Source organism: Panthera onca, chromosome A2 (genome assembly GCF_046562875.1).
Source record: "Panthera onca isolate mPanOnc1 chromosome A2, mPanOnc1 haplotype 2, whole genome shotgun sequence".
Classification (NCBI taxonomy): domain Eukaryota; kingdom Metazoa; phylum Chordata; class Mammalia; order Carnivora; family Felidae; genus Panthera; species Panthera onca.
The window spans coordinates 21,546,682-21,566,068 of record NC_138340.1 but is presented as its reverse complement, the minus strand read 5'-3'; the positions used below and the strand labels follow the sequence as shown (position 1 = coordinate 21,566,068).

The 19,387-nt window shown below is 38.2% G+C and overlaps 1 protein-coding gene across 16 annotated transcripts in view; it reads left to right on the top strand.

Moving 5' to 3' along the window:
• The window catches only part of SFMBT1 (Scm like with four mbt domains 1), a 128,187-nt gene that overhangs the window by 84,155 nt on the left and 24,645 nt on the right, over nt 1–19,387 (top strand). For all 16 annotated transcript variants that reach the window (XM_078442961.2, XM_078442964.2, XM_078442960.2 and 13 more), the window contains 6 exons: nt 4,327–4,567; nt 12,398–12,486; nt 14,605–14,851; nt 15,508–15,602; nt 16,114–16,215; nt 17,669–17,819. In XM_078442961.2, coding sequence (XP_078299087.1) covers nt 4,327–4,567; nt 12,398–12,486; nt 14,605–14,851; nt 15,508–15,602; nt 16,114–16,215; nt 17,669–17,819 — 925 coding nt within the window. The remainder of the gene's footprint in view (nt 1–4,326; nt 4,568–12,397; nt 12,487–14,604; nt 14,852–15,507; nt 15,603–16,113; nt 16,216–17,668; nt 17,820–19,387) is intronic.

Below are 19,387 nucleotides of genomic sequence, written 5' to 3'. Positions count from 1 at the left end.
AAATAAGTAAATAAACTGTAAAAAAACAACAACAACAACAAAAAACACTTAGCAATCGACACTATTAGACACAGTGAAGTGGAAATTATAGAAATGAAAAACATGGTAATAAGAGATGTTAAATGCCTTTGACAAGCTCATTGGTCATCCTCAAACAGATGAGGAAAGAGTATACTTGAAGATAAGTCAATATAAATTTCCCAAACTGAAATGCAAAGAGGAAAAGAGTGGGGAAAAAACCAGACCAGAACATCCAAGAGCTACGGACAGTATAAAAAAAAGTCTAATGCATGTGCAATTGGAATCTCAGGAGAAAGGCGAGAAAGTGAGGAAGATACCTTTGAAGAGCATAATTCACCATAGTAGCAGAATAAAGGAGAAAAAAATACATTATCACCTCAATATAAAGAGAAAAATAATTGGTAAAATTCCATACCCAGTCATGACAAAAACTCTTAGCAAACTGTAGATGAGAAAATTAAAGAAATCTTTAATTTGCTAAAGGATATCTATAAAAAATCTACAGCAAACTTTGTTAATGGTAATATGATGCATACTTTCTTTTACATATGCAACAAGATAAAAATGTTGGCTAACATGACTTCTGTTTGCTAGTGTATTGGAGGTTCTGGCTAATACAGTAAGGTAAGCAAAACAACTAAAATGTATAAGGATTAGGAAGAAAGGAAAAATGTCATTATATACAGATGAATAAAATAATTTACAGATATAGGATTAATGAGTAACTTTAATAAGATTATTAGATACAGGGTAGCATGAAAAATTATTACATTTCTGTATACTAGCAACAAAGAAAAGTGGGACTGAAAGATGTAATTTACAATACCATAAATACATCAAATGACTAATAAATGTAACAAATTTGCAGAGTAACTTCAAACCATTATTGATGTAAGTTAAAATAAAGGAATATGCCTTGTTTATGTAATGGAAGACTCATTGTTGTAAAGATGACAGTTCTCCCAATAATAAATAAATCTATAGTAGATCTGTAGATTTATTGCAACCCATGTCAAATACCAAAAGAAAATTCAGATAGGAATTGACGGTCTGATTCTAAAGTTCATGTGGAAATGCGAAGGAGCCAGGATAACCAGATGCAGCTAAGGAATAAGACAAAACAAGAAGACTTGCTGTACTAGGTAGTGAACTGAATTATAGCACTGCAGTACAACTCAAAGGAAAAACAAAAAATCAGAAGTAGATCCACTTTTGTGGGGACACTTGACTTAAAACAAAGGTGGCAGTTTCCAGTGGTGAGGAAAGGTCAATTGTGTATGCATCTTCAAACAAATAAAACCTGATTCCTACCTAATACCATACATGGAGAATAATTCAAAGTGGATATTAGTTCTAAATATGAAAGGCTTATGGAAAATACATCTTTATGACTTCTAGGGATAGGGAAATTTTGTTTAAAAATACAGAAAAAGCACTAACTTTTTAAAGAAAAAACATTGATAAATCAGAGTACATTAAAATTAAGAACTTCTGTTCATCAATCAGAACCATAAAGAAATTGAGGTAATGTTTGCAACACAAGTAACTGACAAAGAACTGATATCCAAAATGCAGACTTGACCAAAAATAGGCAAGAATCTTAGCCATTTCCCAAAAGAAGAAGAGTAAATGGCTAAAAAATATAAAGGTTTCCATCTTCATTAATAACGAAAAAGTCCAAATTAAAATCACAGTGAGAGGGGTGCACAGGTAGCTCCATCGGTCCCACTCTGGATTTTGGCTCAGATCCTGGTCTTACAATTGGTGAGATGGGTCGGGCCCTGCGCTGACAGCAAGGAGCCTGCTTAGGATTCTCTCTCCTCTCTCCCTGCTCTCTCACTCTCTCTCTCAAAATGAATAAATAAACATTAAAAAATAAAATAAAATCACAATGAGATACATAACACACCTTCCAAAATGGTTAAAATGAAAAGGACTGAAAATACACAAACGTTGCCTAGAGTGTTGCAGCAAAAGGATTTTTTTTATACTACTGGGAAAGTAAACTGGTGCAGCCACTTTGGAAATGGTTTGACCATATCTGTTATAGCATTCCATGTATGTTTGCCCCAGAGACACAAAGATATTCTGTTTATAGTCTTACAAAGCTGCAAACTTCTCACAGGGCCTACTGTTTGTAGCATTAGAATGGATACATTGTGGCATATTTGTATAATGGAATACTATACAGGGGTGAAAAATAGACTGTTAAATGTAGCATGAGCAAATCTATAAGCAGTGTTGGGCTGGAGAAAAGCACACACAGGACAGCATTCATACTGCATAATTCTAATACAGTGAGGAGTACAACAGGGCAGTTGATGGGAAGGGCAGGGGGGTTTGTACAGGACGTAGGACTTTCCCTCCCTGGCTGTCTTTCCAGGACTCCCCTCAACTGCCCAGTGTTTGTGATTGCTGGGTTGCATTTATTTGTCAGGTCTTCATAGTCTCCTCCGGTGCTTAAGAGTTCCTCGTTCCTTCTTTGTCTCTCATGGCCTAGACATTTTGAAGAGCATATAATGTATCAGTTATCTTGTGGAATATTCCTCAATTTGGATAATTCATGATTAGCTTGAGCTTATGCAGATTTGGGAAGAATTTCATAGAACGATACTGTGCTTTTCTCGTTGTATGACATCAAGGGTGTATGATTTTGATGTTTTAGAACTGGTAATGTTAACTTTGATCAGTTAGTTAAGGTGGTGTCTGCCGTAGTTCTTCACTGTGATGTTACTGTTTTCCCCTTTATAATTGGTAAGAATCTTATAGGAGAACCTTTGAGATTCTGTGAATATCATAGTCATTTTTGCACTGATGCATGATTCTTGCCTGCAGTGTTTATTTCTGTGTTTTTTCTAATGGTGATTTTCTATTGCTATCATTTTTTTCTATATTAATTGGTCTTCTATTCTAAGGATCTATCCCCTCTTCTCTGTTAATTATTTTTTACACTGTGGACTCACGGATATTATTTAAATCTATGGGTTATAATCCATTAGTCTGATTATTTACTTTATTGCTCAAATGATTCCTAATGTGACCATTGGGGGATCCTTCTGGTTGGCTCCCATGTCCTTTACAAATGCCCTCATCATTTTTGAAGAATTTCTTTACTTTCTGGTATCACAAGATATTCCAGGCTCTTCCTATGTTTTCTGTACCCCCAAATTGGTGTCACTTATTTCTCTGTGGAGCCCTTGTTCTTTTCATTGGAGAATGGCATTTATAAATCAAGATTTGTACACTGAATTTGCTTATTGCTAATGAGTATCATTATTTCCAGTCCCTGTCAGTTCACAGAGGTAGGAGATGTATTTGCACACACATACATACACATCTGTACTATTTTCTGTCATTGTGACCTCGTTCTGATACTGCTGATTCCAGTCCAACACGAGTTTCATTCTATTCTCCCCTTTCCTTGTTTGTACTTCTTTCTCCCACAGTGAGAAACCTGGCTCTCATTTCTCACAATATATGTACATACTTTAATCTTAGTATACACATGAAGTAGTTCCAGAATTGCTCACCCATGCCTTTGTGATCATATAATTTATCATTGAAATCAGGACACTTTGAGAGAGAAACGGGCCGCTGTTAATTATCATTCAAGGAAGACAGGTATAAACGTAGACTATTTGAGGGAAACTGGGAGGTATGGGTCTCTACATATGGTACATGTTATACTAATTTATTATCATTATAGCTTATTTTGTCTTTCCCCTTTTCTAGCATCATAAATCTTTTTGGAATGATCTAGAAATCACTCTTGAAAACATAATGTGTTGAAGGCTATTAAAATAGTGAACATTTAGTGATTTATGTACTTAATAGAAAACATTTTCTGTAATCATAGTAGACTGCTTTTGTGAAAATATTGAGTTCTATTAAAATTCCTTTGGAGTCGGCTAGAACAGAGCAGCATTGCTGTTCCTTGTTTTGTTTGGATCACTCCTGTGAGGTAGCATTGGAATTTCTCAGGTTTCCCTTGAGAAGGTTTTATTGCGTTTAGTGCTTCAGAATTGTAAGTCTTAAAAAAGGCTGTCGGAGGGGCGCCTGGGTTAGCTCAGTTGGGTAAGCGGCCAACTCTTGATTTTGGCTCAGGTCATGATCTCACAGTTTGTGGGATCGAGCCCCGCATCTGGATCCATGCTGTCAGTGAGGAGCCTGCTTAGGATTCTTTCTCTATCTCCCTCTCTCTGCCCCTCCCCACCCTCGAAATAAAAAAACTTAAAAGAAAAGAATGGCAAAAGAAATACTCATTTGAGATACTTATTTGGTGGTTAATAAAATTTCCCTGTTCAGGTGGACACACGCTTGCAAAATGGCTTTGCTCCTGGGATGAAGCTGGAGGTGGCTGTGAAAACAGACCCTGAAACCTACTGGGTTGCCACCATCATCACCACCTGTGAGCAGTTGCTGCTGCTCCGCTACGATGGCTATGGCGAGGACCGGAGGGCGGACTTCTGGTGTGACATCAGGAAGGCCGGCCTCTACCCCATTGGGTGGTGTAAGCAGAACAAGAAGACCCTGGAAGCCCCGGAAGGTAATAAAATACATGTTATCAAGACATGATATGGTATGGCCGTGGCTACACCCTTGAGGTTTCCATTCTGCACGCACATAGCTTTCTCTAACTTTTTCGGGTTAGCATTTTGAATGAAAATATTTATAAGGAATAATGCACATTTCCCTATTTTTAAAAATTATTTTCTGGGCTTCATAAAGCCTTGGGTTTTTATGGTACTCATTGGGAGCATCAGTTGCTTATCATCTTGTAAGACCGTGAGGCTCTCTGAGTTTGGTGGGACTTGTAGGTCTGTTTGTCTTTAAGTACGTTGGGCCAGATTGCTATGCTATTGATGCTCGATATCTTCTGAGTTTATTGTCTTCTCTCTTCTCAGCCCTAGGTTATATCTGGGACCTATGAACTCTTAAAATGAGTCTTAACTTAAAATGAGGAACTGAAGTTCCTCTCCAGGAAAGAGTCTTACTGGGAGTAGAATCCAAATTAAGCAGGACAGAGGGTCATGTAAAGGTGGAGAAAGGGAAGAATCCAAATTAAGCAGGAGGAGGAGGGTCATGTAAAGGTGGAGAAAGGGAGGAAAGGCTTCACTCTTCAAGAAAATACCAGAGCTTATATGTTTTTCTTTACTTATTTTGATATAATTTCAGATTTACAGAAAAGTTGCAAAAATAGTATAGAAAATTCTTAGAGACTTTTTGCCAGGTTTCCCTAAATGTTGACATTTTACCAAACTTACGGTGTCCTTCCTTCTCCCTCCTTCCCTCTCACTCTCATACACACACATGCATGATTTTTTAATGAACCATTTGAAAGTCAGTTACAGACATGATGCCCTTTTACTCTTACTTTAACGTTCTTACAAAAATAAGGACGGGGCGTCTGGGTGGCTCAGTCGGTTGAGTGTCCAACTCTCAATTTCGGCTTAGGAAATCCCAGGATTGTGGGATCGAGCCCTGCCTCCGGCCCTGCATTGGGCATGGAGTCTGTTTGAAATTTTCTTTCTCTCCTCCTCTGCCCCTCTCCCACTTGGCATGCACTCTCTTTCTAAAATAAAAAAAAATAATAATAAATAAATTAAAAAGAATTTAAGAAAAAACAAGGACATCCATTGGCACAGTAAAATAACAAAATAAAGAAATTAACTTTGATTTAATACTATAATTTGTAGATCTTACTCAGTTTTTACACGTAATGTTTTGATAGTAAAAGGAAATCCCAGATCATGTATTGTATTCAGGTGTCATGTCTCATAAGATTCCTTTAATCTGGATGTTTCTCAGACTTTGTTTTTTGTGACTGACATTTTTGAAAGTTATGGGACAATTTTCCCAATAATGTTGATTATGCCTTGTTTCTTTTCCTAGTCCAGGATTCAGTCCAGGATCACACATTGTATTTGATTGTCACGTCTTTTTAGTTTTCTTAACCTTTCTTTGTCTTTCTTGGTGTTAATGTTTTTGAAGAGTACAAGCCAGTTAGTCTTTTGGACTGTCCCGCAGTTTGGGTTTGTCTGATGTTTCCTTAGACTCAGATTATGCACTTTTGGTAGGAAAACTGCAGAAGTGACACTGTGTCCTTTAGGGCATCAGTCATTATTAGGATGAGACACCTGTTGTTGGTTTGTTCTATAGCTGGTGATACAGTAACTTTCATCACTTGACTAATTTGATGTATGTCAGGTTTTTCCACCATAAAATTACTTGTACAGCTTTTAATTAATAAGTATCTTGTAGGAAGATACTTTGAGGTGATATAAATATCTCACTGCTCTTCAAACTGTTACCCGCTATTTTTAGCATTGATGGATCATTTTTATCTGAAACAATTATTACTCTAATATCACCAAATAGTATTTTCTAATTCTGTCTACATTTCATAATTGGCTTTCTGCAATAGAAAGAGCTTTCCTTTTCCTCCACTTACATGCATATACTTATATATGTGTATGTGTATTTACGTACACATGTATGTCAGTGTAGACTCATGATTCTTATTTTACTCAATGGATTATGTTCCTTTACTGTCATTATTTATCTTGATGCTCACATTGTCCTAGATTTGGCAAGTGGGCACCCCTTTAAGCTGCCACTAATGTGTCCTTTGTTATGTTCCCATCATTCTTTGAGTAATTTATATTTTATTCAAGAAGCTTTTCTCTGTCTCAGCACTGAAATCAGTCATTTCTCCAAGAAGTCCTGGTTTCTTTTGGTGAATAATGGTATTTTGAAATGAATATTTAGGGGGTGCCTGGGTGGCTCAGTCATTTAAGCATCCAACTTTGGCTCAGGTTATGATCTTGCAGTTGGTGAGTTCGAGCCCCGCATCAGGCTCTGTGCTGACAGCTCAGAGCCTGGAGCCTGCTTCGGATTCTGTCTCCCTGTCTCTCTGCTCCTCCCCCACTCATGCTGTTTCTCTTTCAAAAATAAATAAACATTAAAAAAAATTTTGAAATGAATATTTAGGTGTTAGGGTTCTTGGGGTTCTGTGGGCTTCTATCTGCCATATTTTTAAGTGTTTTGTGGGAAAAAAAAAAAAACAATGTAAGGAAGCTCTAGAGACATGAAGCTACCTAGCCTACCATCTCATCTTGAGTCTAGGAAAATTCATCTCATTTACATGATTTTAGTTGAATACAAGGTTATTATAATAAGAGAGAAGGATGGAATAAAATACTTCTGGAGAAGCATAACCACAAAAGAGATGAACACTGTGTCACATAAAAGCATTTCAAAACAAGCTAAGAGGAAGTAGTAACAATGATAGAAGCAGTGAGAAAAAGTATAAATAAAATTTGTAAAAATTCAGAAATGAGATGATTGGAGAAAAGGAAGATTTGAAAAGAGAAAAAGTAAAAGTTAGGCAAGAACTAGAAATATAAAAAAATATATTAGAAATGAAGACTAAGTTTATTAAAATGAACACAGGAGCACATTTACCATGGATAATATCTGAAGAGAAATAGCAGATGAAAAGGAAGAAAAATTGCAAAATAAAAAAGATATGAGAAAAGAAAAAAGACGGGGTAAAGTCCCTAAAGAAAACGGCAACAGAGAAACAATAAAATACTATAAACTATAATTCAAGAAAACCTTACTGAAATAAAATAGGACTTGAAATACATCTAGAAAGGGCTCACTATGTACAGGGGAAAATCCAGTGAGAACAGCTACATCAAGATGTGTTCTAATGACACTTGGACTTCAAAGTAAAAAATAATCCTAGGCAAAAAGTCTAAATTTCTTAAAAAGGAAGGAAAACAAGATTATTTCAGACTAATTGACAATAGTGCTTTTCTTTTTTTTTTTTTTTCAACTTTTTTTAATGTTTATTTTTGAGAGAGAGAGAGAGAGAGAGAGCGTGAGTGGGTGAGGGGCAGAGAAAGGGAGACACAGAATCCAAAGCAGGGTCCAGGCTCTGAGCTGCCAGCACAGAGTCTGATGTGGGGCTCGAACCCATGAACTGCGAGATCATGACCTGGGTGAAGTCAGGTGCTTAACCAACTGAGCCACCCAGATGCCCCTTGACAATTGAGCTTTTTGATAAAAAATAGTAGGGTAACATAGTTAAGAAATTCAGTAAAAGAATCTATGAGACAAGAGTTTTACATCTCGTCACACTGAGCTTTAGGTGTAAAGGCCATATGCATATTGCTATGAAGATATGAAGATTCAGGTTCCTTTGAGCCCTTCCTAAGACATCCACTGGAGACTGAACTTTAGAAAACCCAATGAATGAAGAAACATCAGCATAAGAACTGTTAATGAAACATTAAATATATATGTAGCTATAGAACTTGGAACTAAATGAAGGGTATGAAGGAGACAGTGTAATATATAATAGCTACATACTATGACAATGTAGATACAGTGTCACTATAAAAATGTGGGACAGCAGAGTAGGGAGGGCATGTGCCTAGTGGTAAAGCTCACTCACTGCCTTTTTTTCTTTTTTTAAAAACCAGCTTTATTGCAGAGTAATTTAATTGCCTTTTATTTTTTTAGCTAATTACCTTTTAAATGTTAATTGAGAATAAAAGGCTATTGCCTGAAATGAGATGGTGAGGAAGAAGAGAAAAAAGAAGTTTTGGCTAATGTTACTGCTGTTTATAAAAGAATAGGAAATAGTCCAAAAATAGAACTAAAGTGTTATACAAAGGTATTAGTATAAAGGGAACGAGGAGAATAAAAATACAAACCTTTCTAAATGCCAAAATATAAATTTTAAAAAGAAAAAAAGAAAAAGTATATGTTCAAATAAAATAGATAACATAGTGAAAGACTATTATATATACATACACACACACACCAATAATCTATATGATATTTAACAATATGACAGAATTGAAGCCATACCTATTGATAATATCCATAAATGTCAATGGGCTTACTCTTCTAAAAGTAAAAAAAAAGTTCAGGTTGGTCCACAAGGCAAAGCCTACTTTTGTGCTGTTTATAGGAGATATACATAAATGGAAAGATTCTGAAAGGGTTAAAATACAAGGATGGACAAAGATAAATCAAATAAAAAAGAAAGTAGGAGTGTCATTCTTGGTATTTTACAAAGGTAGTATGCAGATTAGAAAGCATTACAGGAGACAAAAGGATACTTTATAATGAAAAAAGCTGCAGTGCCTGGTAAAAAGAAATGGGGACCATCTGCATACAGGCAGGAGCATTCTCCAGGATGTCTTATTTTATGGAAAGAGAAAATGTGTAAGAAATGAAGGAGGGGGAGAACATATGAATATGTATATGTGAAGTTCATTTTTTTTTAAATAAAAGGATAAATCATTTTAAAAAGTTACCTGTGGGGAAACAAGGGAATGGAATGAAGTGGGGAAAGGGATAGAAGCTAGATTTTCTGAATGCGTCTATTTTGTAGATTTGATTTTTGAATTATGTAAGTATTTTATAGAACTATAAAACATTCTAAAGAAATTTCTAAACAAACAAACAAAAAAAATCACAAAAACAAAAGCAGCAGAGAAATGTAACTGTGTATGGAGGTTGTGAAGTGACCTCTCAGACAACTATTTCGTTGGCTTTCAAATACACTAATTTAAAGTAAAGGTACATCCCTAATAGGGGTATAGCATAACAACAACAATAAAAGTAAGCTGTTTTTAGTAATCATTGTTGGTCGCAAAGTTGATACTATTTTGAAATAATATTTGGGTATTGTGGAATAAAGTCATTATGAAATGTATAATTAAGAACTAGGGTTTTCAGCAGGATAGAAAGGAGAGCTTAGGTATATGAAGTAGAAACAATGTCTTCATGAATTTGTATTGGCAGTATCCATATGAACTCCTAATCTGATTTATGTCTTTTAAAAAGGATCTTTATTCGTTCTAGATACTGAAAAAAACTAGAAACACAAACTTAGTATAAAGAATATTTTTTTAAAAACGAGCACTCAGCACCCTAAGTATGATCTCTGAATACCATTTTCACCCAGACAAATTCGAGCTCCTTGGAGAAGGAGCTGGTTCTTGTACCGGGGCAGGAAAGGTGCCAGCTGAGCCTGGGACACCGTTCATACCAAAAGTGAGAAAGATGTCAGTGCCTGTTTACTAGGGTCATATCAAAAGAGACTCCTTCTGGTTAAAGACAGGACAGTGTGAGCATCAGTAGGAGAACAGCTGCGATGACCTGAAGCATATCGGATGTGCTTTAATCTATAATTTCCTAGTGTGACTTTTAAACAGAACTCTCCTTGATCGCCTTTGGAGGATGATGGGGACGCCACTGACGATTTTGAAAGCTGGTAAATACAGGGAAAGATAGAGAATCAAACATATATCCTGCTTTTTTTCTTTGTGAACTATAACGCAAGGTAATGAAGTAGTTGAAGAAGAGAAATTTTTCTTCATAGAATATTTTTGGTTAGTAAACAAAAAAAGGGATGATGGGAAAATCACCACTTTTAGCCCTAACGAATCATGTATCTGTGTAGTGACCATTAAAAGCTGCTAACACCACAAAAGGAGAGACAACCAGACTGAGTCTGCTTCCTGATGGTAGTGGTGGAAGATTACGACTCCGCTTTTGAGCTGTTCTTGACTCCCCCTCAAAAGAGTCAAATCTGAATTTGATCAAGCCTGTAGCTGTAAACACTGATTTATACAGAATACAGAGGTCATTGGAACAACCGGTTACCTCCCACATGGAGGCTACCAGTAAAAGCAGACTCAGAAAAATGCTAAACAGACAAAAGGCTGTTTTTCAACAAATATGCTGCTAGAAAGAGAATGGGGAGTTGGAGGGGAGAAAGAACATACACCTTAAAAGAGACTTAAGCAATAAATCAACCATTTGCAGTGTGTACATCTCATTGGGATCCTGATTTGATCAAGCAAATTGGAAAAAACTGTGAGACATTTGGGGGCATTTAAACATGGACTAGATATTTGATATTGAAGAATTATTAATTTTTAAAGGCGTCATATTGTGCTTACATAAAAAGTTATTTTTTTAGAAATACATACTGAGGGGCGCCTGGGTAGCTCAGTTGGTTGAGCATCCGACCGTTTTTGTTTATTTATTTTGAGAGAAAGAGTGCGTGTGTGTGTGTGTGCACAGGTGAGAGAGAGTGGGGAAGGGGCAGAGACAGAATTCTAAGCAGGCTCCACACCCAGAGCAGAGCCAGCAAGGGGGCTCGATTCCACTACCATAAAATCGTGATCTGAGCCAACATCAAGAGTTGGACGCTTACGTGATTGAGCCACCCAAGCACCCTGAGCATCTGACTCTTGATTTTAGTTCAGGTCGTGATCCCAGGATCATGGGATGGAGCCCTGCATCGGGCTCTGGACTAAGTGTGGAGCCTGTTTAAGATTTTCTTTCTCTCTCTCCCTCTGCCCCTCTCCCCAGTTCATGCTCGCCGTCTACAAAAAACAAAAACAGAAACCAAAACCACTGAGATTATATTGGATGAAATTACATGATATTATATGATACAGTTATATCAGGAATTGGGTTCTAAATAATCTGTGGTTGGTTGGCAGAACATCTGTAAAGGACCAGACAGTAAATATTTTAGGTTTTACAGTCCATGTGATCCTTGTAACAGATACCTAACACCACCTTTGTGGTGTGAAAGCAGCCACAAACAGTGTGTAAACAAATGTGCATGGATGTGTTCCAATAAAACCTTATTTACAAAAATAGACAGTGGACCAAAGTTAGCCCAAAGGTTGTTGTTTGCTAACAACTCCTGGTCTGGATGGAAAAGTTGACCATGAAGTGACAGTTGTTGAAGCTAAGGTACATGGAGATTCATTATACTATTTTCTCTACTTCTATATATATTTGAGAATTCCCATGATAAAAAATAAAGTGGTGGGGCACCTGGGTGGCTCAGTCAGTTAAGCGTCTGACTCTTGATTTTGGCTCAGGTCACGATCTCACAATTTGTGTGTTCGAGCCCTGCATCAGACTCTGTGCTCAGAGTGCGGAGCCTGCTTGGGATTCTCTTTCCCTCTCTCTCGTTGCCCCTCTCCCACGGTCTCTCACATGTGCACGCTCGCTCTCTCTCTCTCTCTCGCTCTCTCTCTCAAAATAAATAAAAAAAAAATAAAGTAGTTAGCTTTTGGATAAAATTAGGCCGCTGTTACTGTATTCTCTTTTGTTTTGTGTATCCCTTTTATTAAACTAATTAGGAAGGAGCTTTATCTAGCTGGGGATTTTTTTAAGCTCTGAAAGAAGTAACATGTTGGACTTAGATATTAAAAGTACAAATGCACCTCTAAACCCATTTTCACTGGTTTAACTTCTCTGTATTAGGTTTTGTTTCTCTGTGTTCTGTAGCTGACATTATGAGTAATCACTCATTTATTCCCTCATCTAGGCATCAGAGACAAAGTGTCTGATTGGGATGAGTTTCTGCGGCAGACCCTGGTGGGAGCGTGTAGCCCTCCTGTTCCCCTGCTAGAGGGCGTGAGTATTACTGCTTGCAGAACCAGTGAGGAAAACTCTTTTCATCTTCAGTGATATTTCTTGTCCAAGGAATCTTAAAATTGGTTGCTCGTTTAGCACTCTAAAGCAAATAAGCATCATTACTACAGACATAGACAATGGGTACTGCTGGGTTTAAACGTATCCTCAGAAGTTGCCAACTGGTGCCTTAGTGCCTAGAATATTCCAAATTAGTTGCTGACACATAAAAATCTAGCTTTCCAGATTCTTTTATGAAGTTGGAAAATGTGGCCTTTTTGGGCTCTCTGTAACTGAGCAGGTGTTGATTCTACTTCAGGAATTTGTAACTTCCACCCCAGGTGGATTGAGACCCCCTTTTCTTTCACTCAGAAGACGCTGGACCTATCGTATCCTTACCACCTACCTTCTTCCAACAGTCCTTTTAAATTAGAGTAGGTTTTGAGCTTGTTAGTGAACATAATATAGGTTTCTTGTCTTTGTGAAATCAGTTTATTGGTTATGACATTTCTAAGTTCTATTTTGTCGCTTTCTGTCCTACCACTTACATGCTTTGTGGCAAATGTGAAATGCAATGTATGAATGTTCCAGTTTCTCTACATCTTTGCCGACACTAGTTACTCTCTTTTGGTTATAGCTATGCTAGTGAGTGTGAAGCGGTATCCAATTTTGGACGCACATTTTCCTAATGACTAATGATGTTGAGCATCTTTTTCTATACTGTTGGCCATTTGTATATCTTTTTGGAGGAAATGTCTTTGCCTGTTTTTAAATTGGGTTTTTTGTTTGTTTGTTTTTTATTACAGAATTGTAAGAGCTCCTTGTATCTGATAACAAATCCAGACCAGATATATTTCCAGATGTTTTGTGGATCGTCTTTTCACTTGTTTGACGATATTGTTTATAGCACAAAAGTTTATTTTGATGTAGCCCAATTTATCTGTTTTGTTGCTGTTGCTTATGCTTTTGGTGTCATACCTAAGAAGGCTTTGTTTAATGCAAGGTCACAAAGATTTACTCCTATGTTTCCTCCTAAGTGTTTCATAGGTTTGACTCTTATGTCTAATTCTGTGATCCATTCACATTCCCCCTTTAAAACTCGATTGGTAAATACTCTCCCGGCTGATCTTTATATTTTATACTCAGACTCATTTCATTATGCTTAGCCAGAGCCTGGCACATACTAAGTAAACAGTAAAATTCTAATGATGGAATGAAATCATGAACAATGAATTAATAGATACCCAGCTCTACATCGACCATGATTCTGACATTCTAATACTTAGCTGTGAATGTGTTTCTCCATTTGTTCGTATGTTCTTTTGCATACATATGAATATGTGAGCAGCGTCACAGAGCAGTTCTTATTAGGGGGAAAAAGTAAGTTTGAATATTAAGAAATGACTAAGTGATAATGGAATCAGCATTCTTTTCTATTCTTTATTGTAGCTTTTAATGTATTTCTAGAGAGTGATAATTAAACTTTTTCTTTCCATCAGCATAATCAAAACACTGTGTTCATAGGAACATTGTTGTGAAATGAGTGAAAAATCAGAAACAACTGAAATGCCATCAGTAGATAAGTGGGTAAATTACTGCTCACTTATAACACAGAATATCAATAAAATGGTCTAACACAATGAAGAGGATTTATATGTACTATAATAGAAAGAAAGCTGTGGTGTATTCAGTAACAAACACAAATTAAAAAAGAGTATACAGTGCTCCCATTGTTCAAAAAATATAAGATAGACAGACACAGGTAGATACTGACTTGGGTGCAGAAAACCCAGTGTCAGAGTAAGACTAAGTGCTAAGTAAGACTTAGTAATAAGACTCAGTAACGACGATATTTTAAAAATTCTTATTAGATGAGACTATATACCATAGTCTTAGAGATCTTAGAATAGTTTCATTGCATTGTAAGTAAGATTTTCTATAAGATAAACATTTTCATATCATCTAGAAATAATACTGTAGAGACTTGTATGATATTAGGCCATTCAGTGACATGACTTTGAGTGGATAAAAATATAAAGGCTAATCTGAGATAATTTAAAACTTGACTTTTTAGAATACTGTGTTAACTTCTCTTAATCATTTTACATCTTGTACCTACAGCTCCGTAATGGGAGGAACCCTTTAGATCTCATTGCCCCGGGCTCCAGGCTAGAGTGTCAAGCTTTCCGGGACTTGTTGAGCACTTGGATCGTTACGGTAGTAGAGAACATCGGAGGAAGGCTGAAGCTGCGCTATGAAGGACTGGAAAGTTCTGACAGTTTTGACTTTTGGTTGTATTACTTGGATCCATTTCTTCATCACGTTGGTTGGGCTGCTCAACAGGGATATGAGCTTCAGCCCCCATTAGGTGAAGAGTAATAGGACTTTTTAACTTTAACTGTTACGTTATGGTCATAGTATGTTTTTATTAATGTTGATAAGACTGAAAAACGCATTACTCTACATATTACAAAAGCCTTTGTGTAATAGAGATATTTCAAAAAAATGTGTATGCAGTTTCGTGCCTATTTTTTTGTTTTTTGGTTTTGTTTTGTTTTGTTTTGTTTTTTTGGTTTATTAGTAACTTGCCACACATATTGATGTACTCATGGACTCCTGCCTCACCAAAATTGAAGAAAAATTCTCTAGGTAGCATTTAGATACATATAGGAGTAGTCTAGGTCTTGGTTCAAAGTGGATTAACGTGATTAAAAGAAATAACAGTGAGATCAAAACGGGAATGACTGTTTAAAGCAAGTTTGGACCTTCTGTTATTTTGTGGCCTACAGCAATCCTTATAATCTCCCTGTAGGTATTTTCACCAGACTTGCTACCCACGCTCTGAATAGGGGAGACAGAGTACTGAAGTTAAGATGCAGGTTCTTTTGAATGAAGATGGTATAAGTGGGCTGGAGCCCTTTCTTTTCCCCGTGGAAAGTGACTTTTTTGTTTACACGAATGCTTTCAAAACAGTTATAAAGTAAGTTCTCCTCATTTAAAACATCCTGTCTTGTTTTACTAAAGCCATCCAGCATCTAAAGAATGAAGCTGAGTGGCAGGAGATCCTGGCCAAAGTGAAAGAGGAGGAGGAAGAGCCATTGCCATCGTACTTATTTAAGGTAAGAACAAAAACATGATGGATAGTACTTACCTCTCACAGTGGGCTAGGGCACAGTAACCCCGGGTCAGTGAACACGCTGTGATAGTTGGAGGAGGAAAGAGGTTTGAAGTTTGAGGAAAGAGGTTTGAGTGATGGGCATCCTGTTTCTCTTCTAAAGGTAGTCTAGGTTTTCTCCCAGAGTTCTCTTAAAGTGTTTGAGTCTTGTCTTTTCCACTTGTAACTACATAGCCCCAGTTGTTATAAAATAAACTTGTTTTCCTCCAGATGGCCTTTGTGTGCCAAATAGAGAGAGTAGGAGTACTTCCAATACTTTTTTTTTTGAATAATTTTTTCTGAATAATTTTTTTTCTGAATAATTTATTCAAGGAAAGAAAATTACAGGATTAAATTCTTTACCAGAAGTTGGACAGTTATGTTATTTTAATTAAGAGTAATATTCTGCTATATATGAGTATAAAATTAATGTGAAAATACTATAGTTGTATTCCCTCTTGGTGTTTGCATTTCAGGACAAACAAGTGATTAGCACTCATTCATTCTCTGTAAATATGAAATTGGAAGCTGTGGACCCCTGGTCTCCTTTTGGGATCTCTCCTGCTACGGTTGTTAAGGTAAAATGGGGGCAGCTCTCTTGGTAAGAATTCCTGTCAGGGTGACTGGTTTAGGAAAGTGGTAGTGTTTTGATCTTCAGGCTCTGCTGATCTGAGCCATGTTTCTCCTAAGCTGTGAGGCTAGAATGACTTCTGTGCACATTTTGTATTTGTACTGTCCAGGTCTCTGCGGCCCGTTCCTTCTTCTGGGCCTGCTCACCCCAACCAACCAAAGCTCGAGTGCCAGAGTAGTAGGGTGTGTGGTCTTGGGAGCAGGCCTTACTGAACACTAGAGGGGACTTAACCTGGCAGGCAGCTTGCAGTGTCTGAGAAGTACGGGCACAGGCATCAGCGTCGGTATCCACCCAGGTGCAGGGCTCACTGGGTGAGGGGATGTTGGGGAAGCAGGTGGTTCATGTCATGAGATCTGCCCAGGATTGCTCCAGCATGGAGTCCAGACTCAGACTTCAATCTTTTGGAAGGCTGACTAACGTAAGGCTCTGGTTGAGAGTAACCACAGGAGCTGGGCAGGTTGTCAGGCCCTGGTTACTCAATTACTAGAACTGAGGCCCAAGAGAAGGGGTTAGTTCGGCACTGGAGCAGAAGCCCATTTACCCAGAGTAGAACCAGAAGACTGGCATGACTGGAGCAGAAGTTGCTTGGATGCTGAATCATCTGATTGGTCGAGATTTAAATTGTTTTGCTTTAGGAGAAGATTATTTTTGAACAGGGAGGGATTCTCAACCTACAGTGGGGTCAGAAGGCCCTATCTGAAGTCTAAAGGGCTGTTGGGTGGCCAGGAGCCAGAGAAGGTTAATAAAACCTTTTTAGGCATTTGAAACTCAGCTAGGATCCAAAAATTTAATATACAAGTGTGGCCGACTCCTCACTAAACCTAAATTGTGTTTGGAGCCCAAGTACTTAGATTTGAGCCCAGGTTCTGCTGCTTCTTTGCTGGGCAAAATGGGGCAAGTTATTTAACTTCTTTTTAAATCCAGCTTCCTTATCTGCAAAATGAGGTTGATAATGGTCCCTACCTTATTAAGTTGTAAGGAAGATTAAAACAGAATTGATGTGTGGAAAGCATTTAATTAAAACAGTGCCTGGTGGCACCTGGGTGGCTTAGTCGGCTCAGATCATGATTTCACAATTCGTGAGTTCAAGCCCCGTGTTGGGCTCTGTGCTGACAGTTCAGAGCCTAGAGCCTGCTTTGGATTCTGGGTCTCCCCCTCTCTCTGCCCCTTCCCTGCTCGCGCTCTTTCACTCAAAAATGAGTAAACAAAAAAAAACAAAAACAAACCAGTGCCTGACACAGAGGTAACATTTATTGAGTGCTTAGTGTTGCTATACCCACTGTGTCTATGAAGTTTTGTAACATGTTTGTCTATGCCGAGGAATGACATACACACATATGTGTGTGTATACATACACATAAAACCATTTGTCTGCGTTGTCTGTTCAATTGTATGTGCAGGTTTTTGATGAGAAGTACTTCCTGGTAGAAATGGATGATTTGCGACCAGAGAATCACGCACGGCGATGTTTTGTGTGTCATGCTGACAGTCCCGGTCTTTTCCCCGTGCAGTGGAGTCTGAAGAATGGTTTACACATCAGCCCCCCTCCCGGTATGTAGTTGTTGTTTTCTGAATTGTCCATCAGGGGCTTCTTTTTGAAACGGCATTTATCTCCCTTTCTCTCTCTCTCTGTGTGTGTGTGTGTCTCTCTCTCTGTCTCTCTCTCTCTTCATGCCCCAGCTTGTCCTCAACATTTTTTGGGCCCCAAAACAAGTATAAGTGAAGGCCTCGATTCCATATATTTAAATATTTGCAAGTTATAAGTTAAGCTAAAATGATTAAGTCGAGTTACGTTCTGTCCTCCTACCTTGACAAATATATCTTCATAACACCTGGGGTCCCATGCACGTTCTTGGTTGGCCCCTCCTATGTGTGTCATGAGGGCACAGAGGAGTGTGAGAGTAGGACACACAGAGAGTGTCAGCAGGGTTGGGAGTTGGTAGGGGAGGAGAGACCTCAGAACCAGAACTCGGAGGTAGGAGGCAGATATCAGATGACTTTCAGGTTTCTGGGCATCCGCTTGGAGTGCAGCTCTTCAGACTTGAGAGGGAGGTTTATGATTAAGAGTAGGACTCAGAGAGGCTGTAGGTAGGAAACCAGCAACTCATTTTCCTGGTGTTTGCAACTTTGCAAAATATCTTTGATCCTTTAATCAATGCTCTTAAATATGATTTCGTTGACCTTGACTGAAATTTTTAATAATTATAGCATAGAATATCTGGACATGTTAAATGTTTATCTGCTTTTTATATCAGCAATCAGATTACTTGATTGGAAGTCTGTGTATCCTTTATTAGTAGGCTTTGGGCAAATACAACTTCGCTTCTTAAACAGTGAGTGCTGGAACACTGGGCTGGAATTGCTCTTATGTGTTAACAAGAGTCATAAACTCAGAACTTGTGCTGTTTATTCAGCCTTCATTCATCCAAAAAACATTTATGGAATGTTTGTTATGAGCCAGGTATTGGGCGTGTCTGTCACTGGGGAGGCAAAAGTGAGTATGATGGTTCCTTCAAGGAGCAAGTAGGAGAAACAGTAATGGAGCCTCCCAGGTTCTCTCATCAGTGAACACACAGTGGGCACACCTGCCTGGTGGTGGTGGCAGAGGGGGACATGACTACAGGAGGAAGTTCTTGCTTTGCTGGAAGACTCTGGACATCCCAAGTTCTTTATCTTACCGCTGCCTTTGTGTGAAAAGGAAAAAACAATTATTAACGATACTGGAGCTTTCAGCTTTGTTACAGACAATCATCTATCTCTGTAAGTAGGAGGAAAGTAGTGGATTATGTCACTGGAAATGGCAGCTGGTTTACTGTGAGGAATAGAGGTGGAGGCAGAAGTGGAGTAGGGGGGACATGGTAACAGTCTGAGTTGGGCGGGGGAGGGACTGCAGGGGCCGTGTGGCTATCAGCTGGTGTGGTGTGGTGTGGTGTGGTAGCCCGCTGTTGCTCAGCTCTGCACGGCGGAGAGCTGGTCCAAAACGGTGGGGCAGCTGGGCAGATAGTGTTGCCAGGGCATCAGATCTGAGAGGCTTCTACCAAGAACCATGGTGGACTTAAGCAGACAGTTAAGCTCAACTTTTTTCTTCGGAAATGACTTCATGATTCAGGTTACAAGAT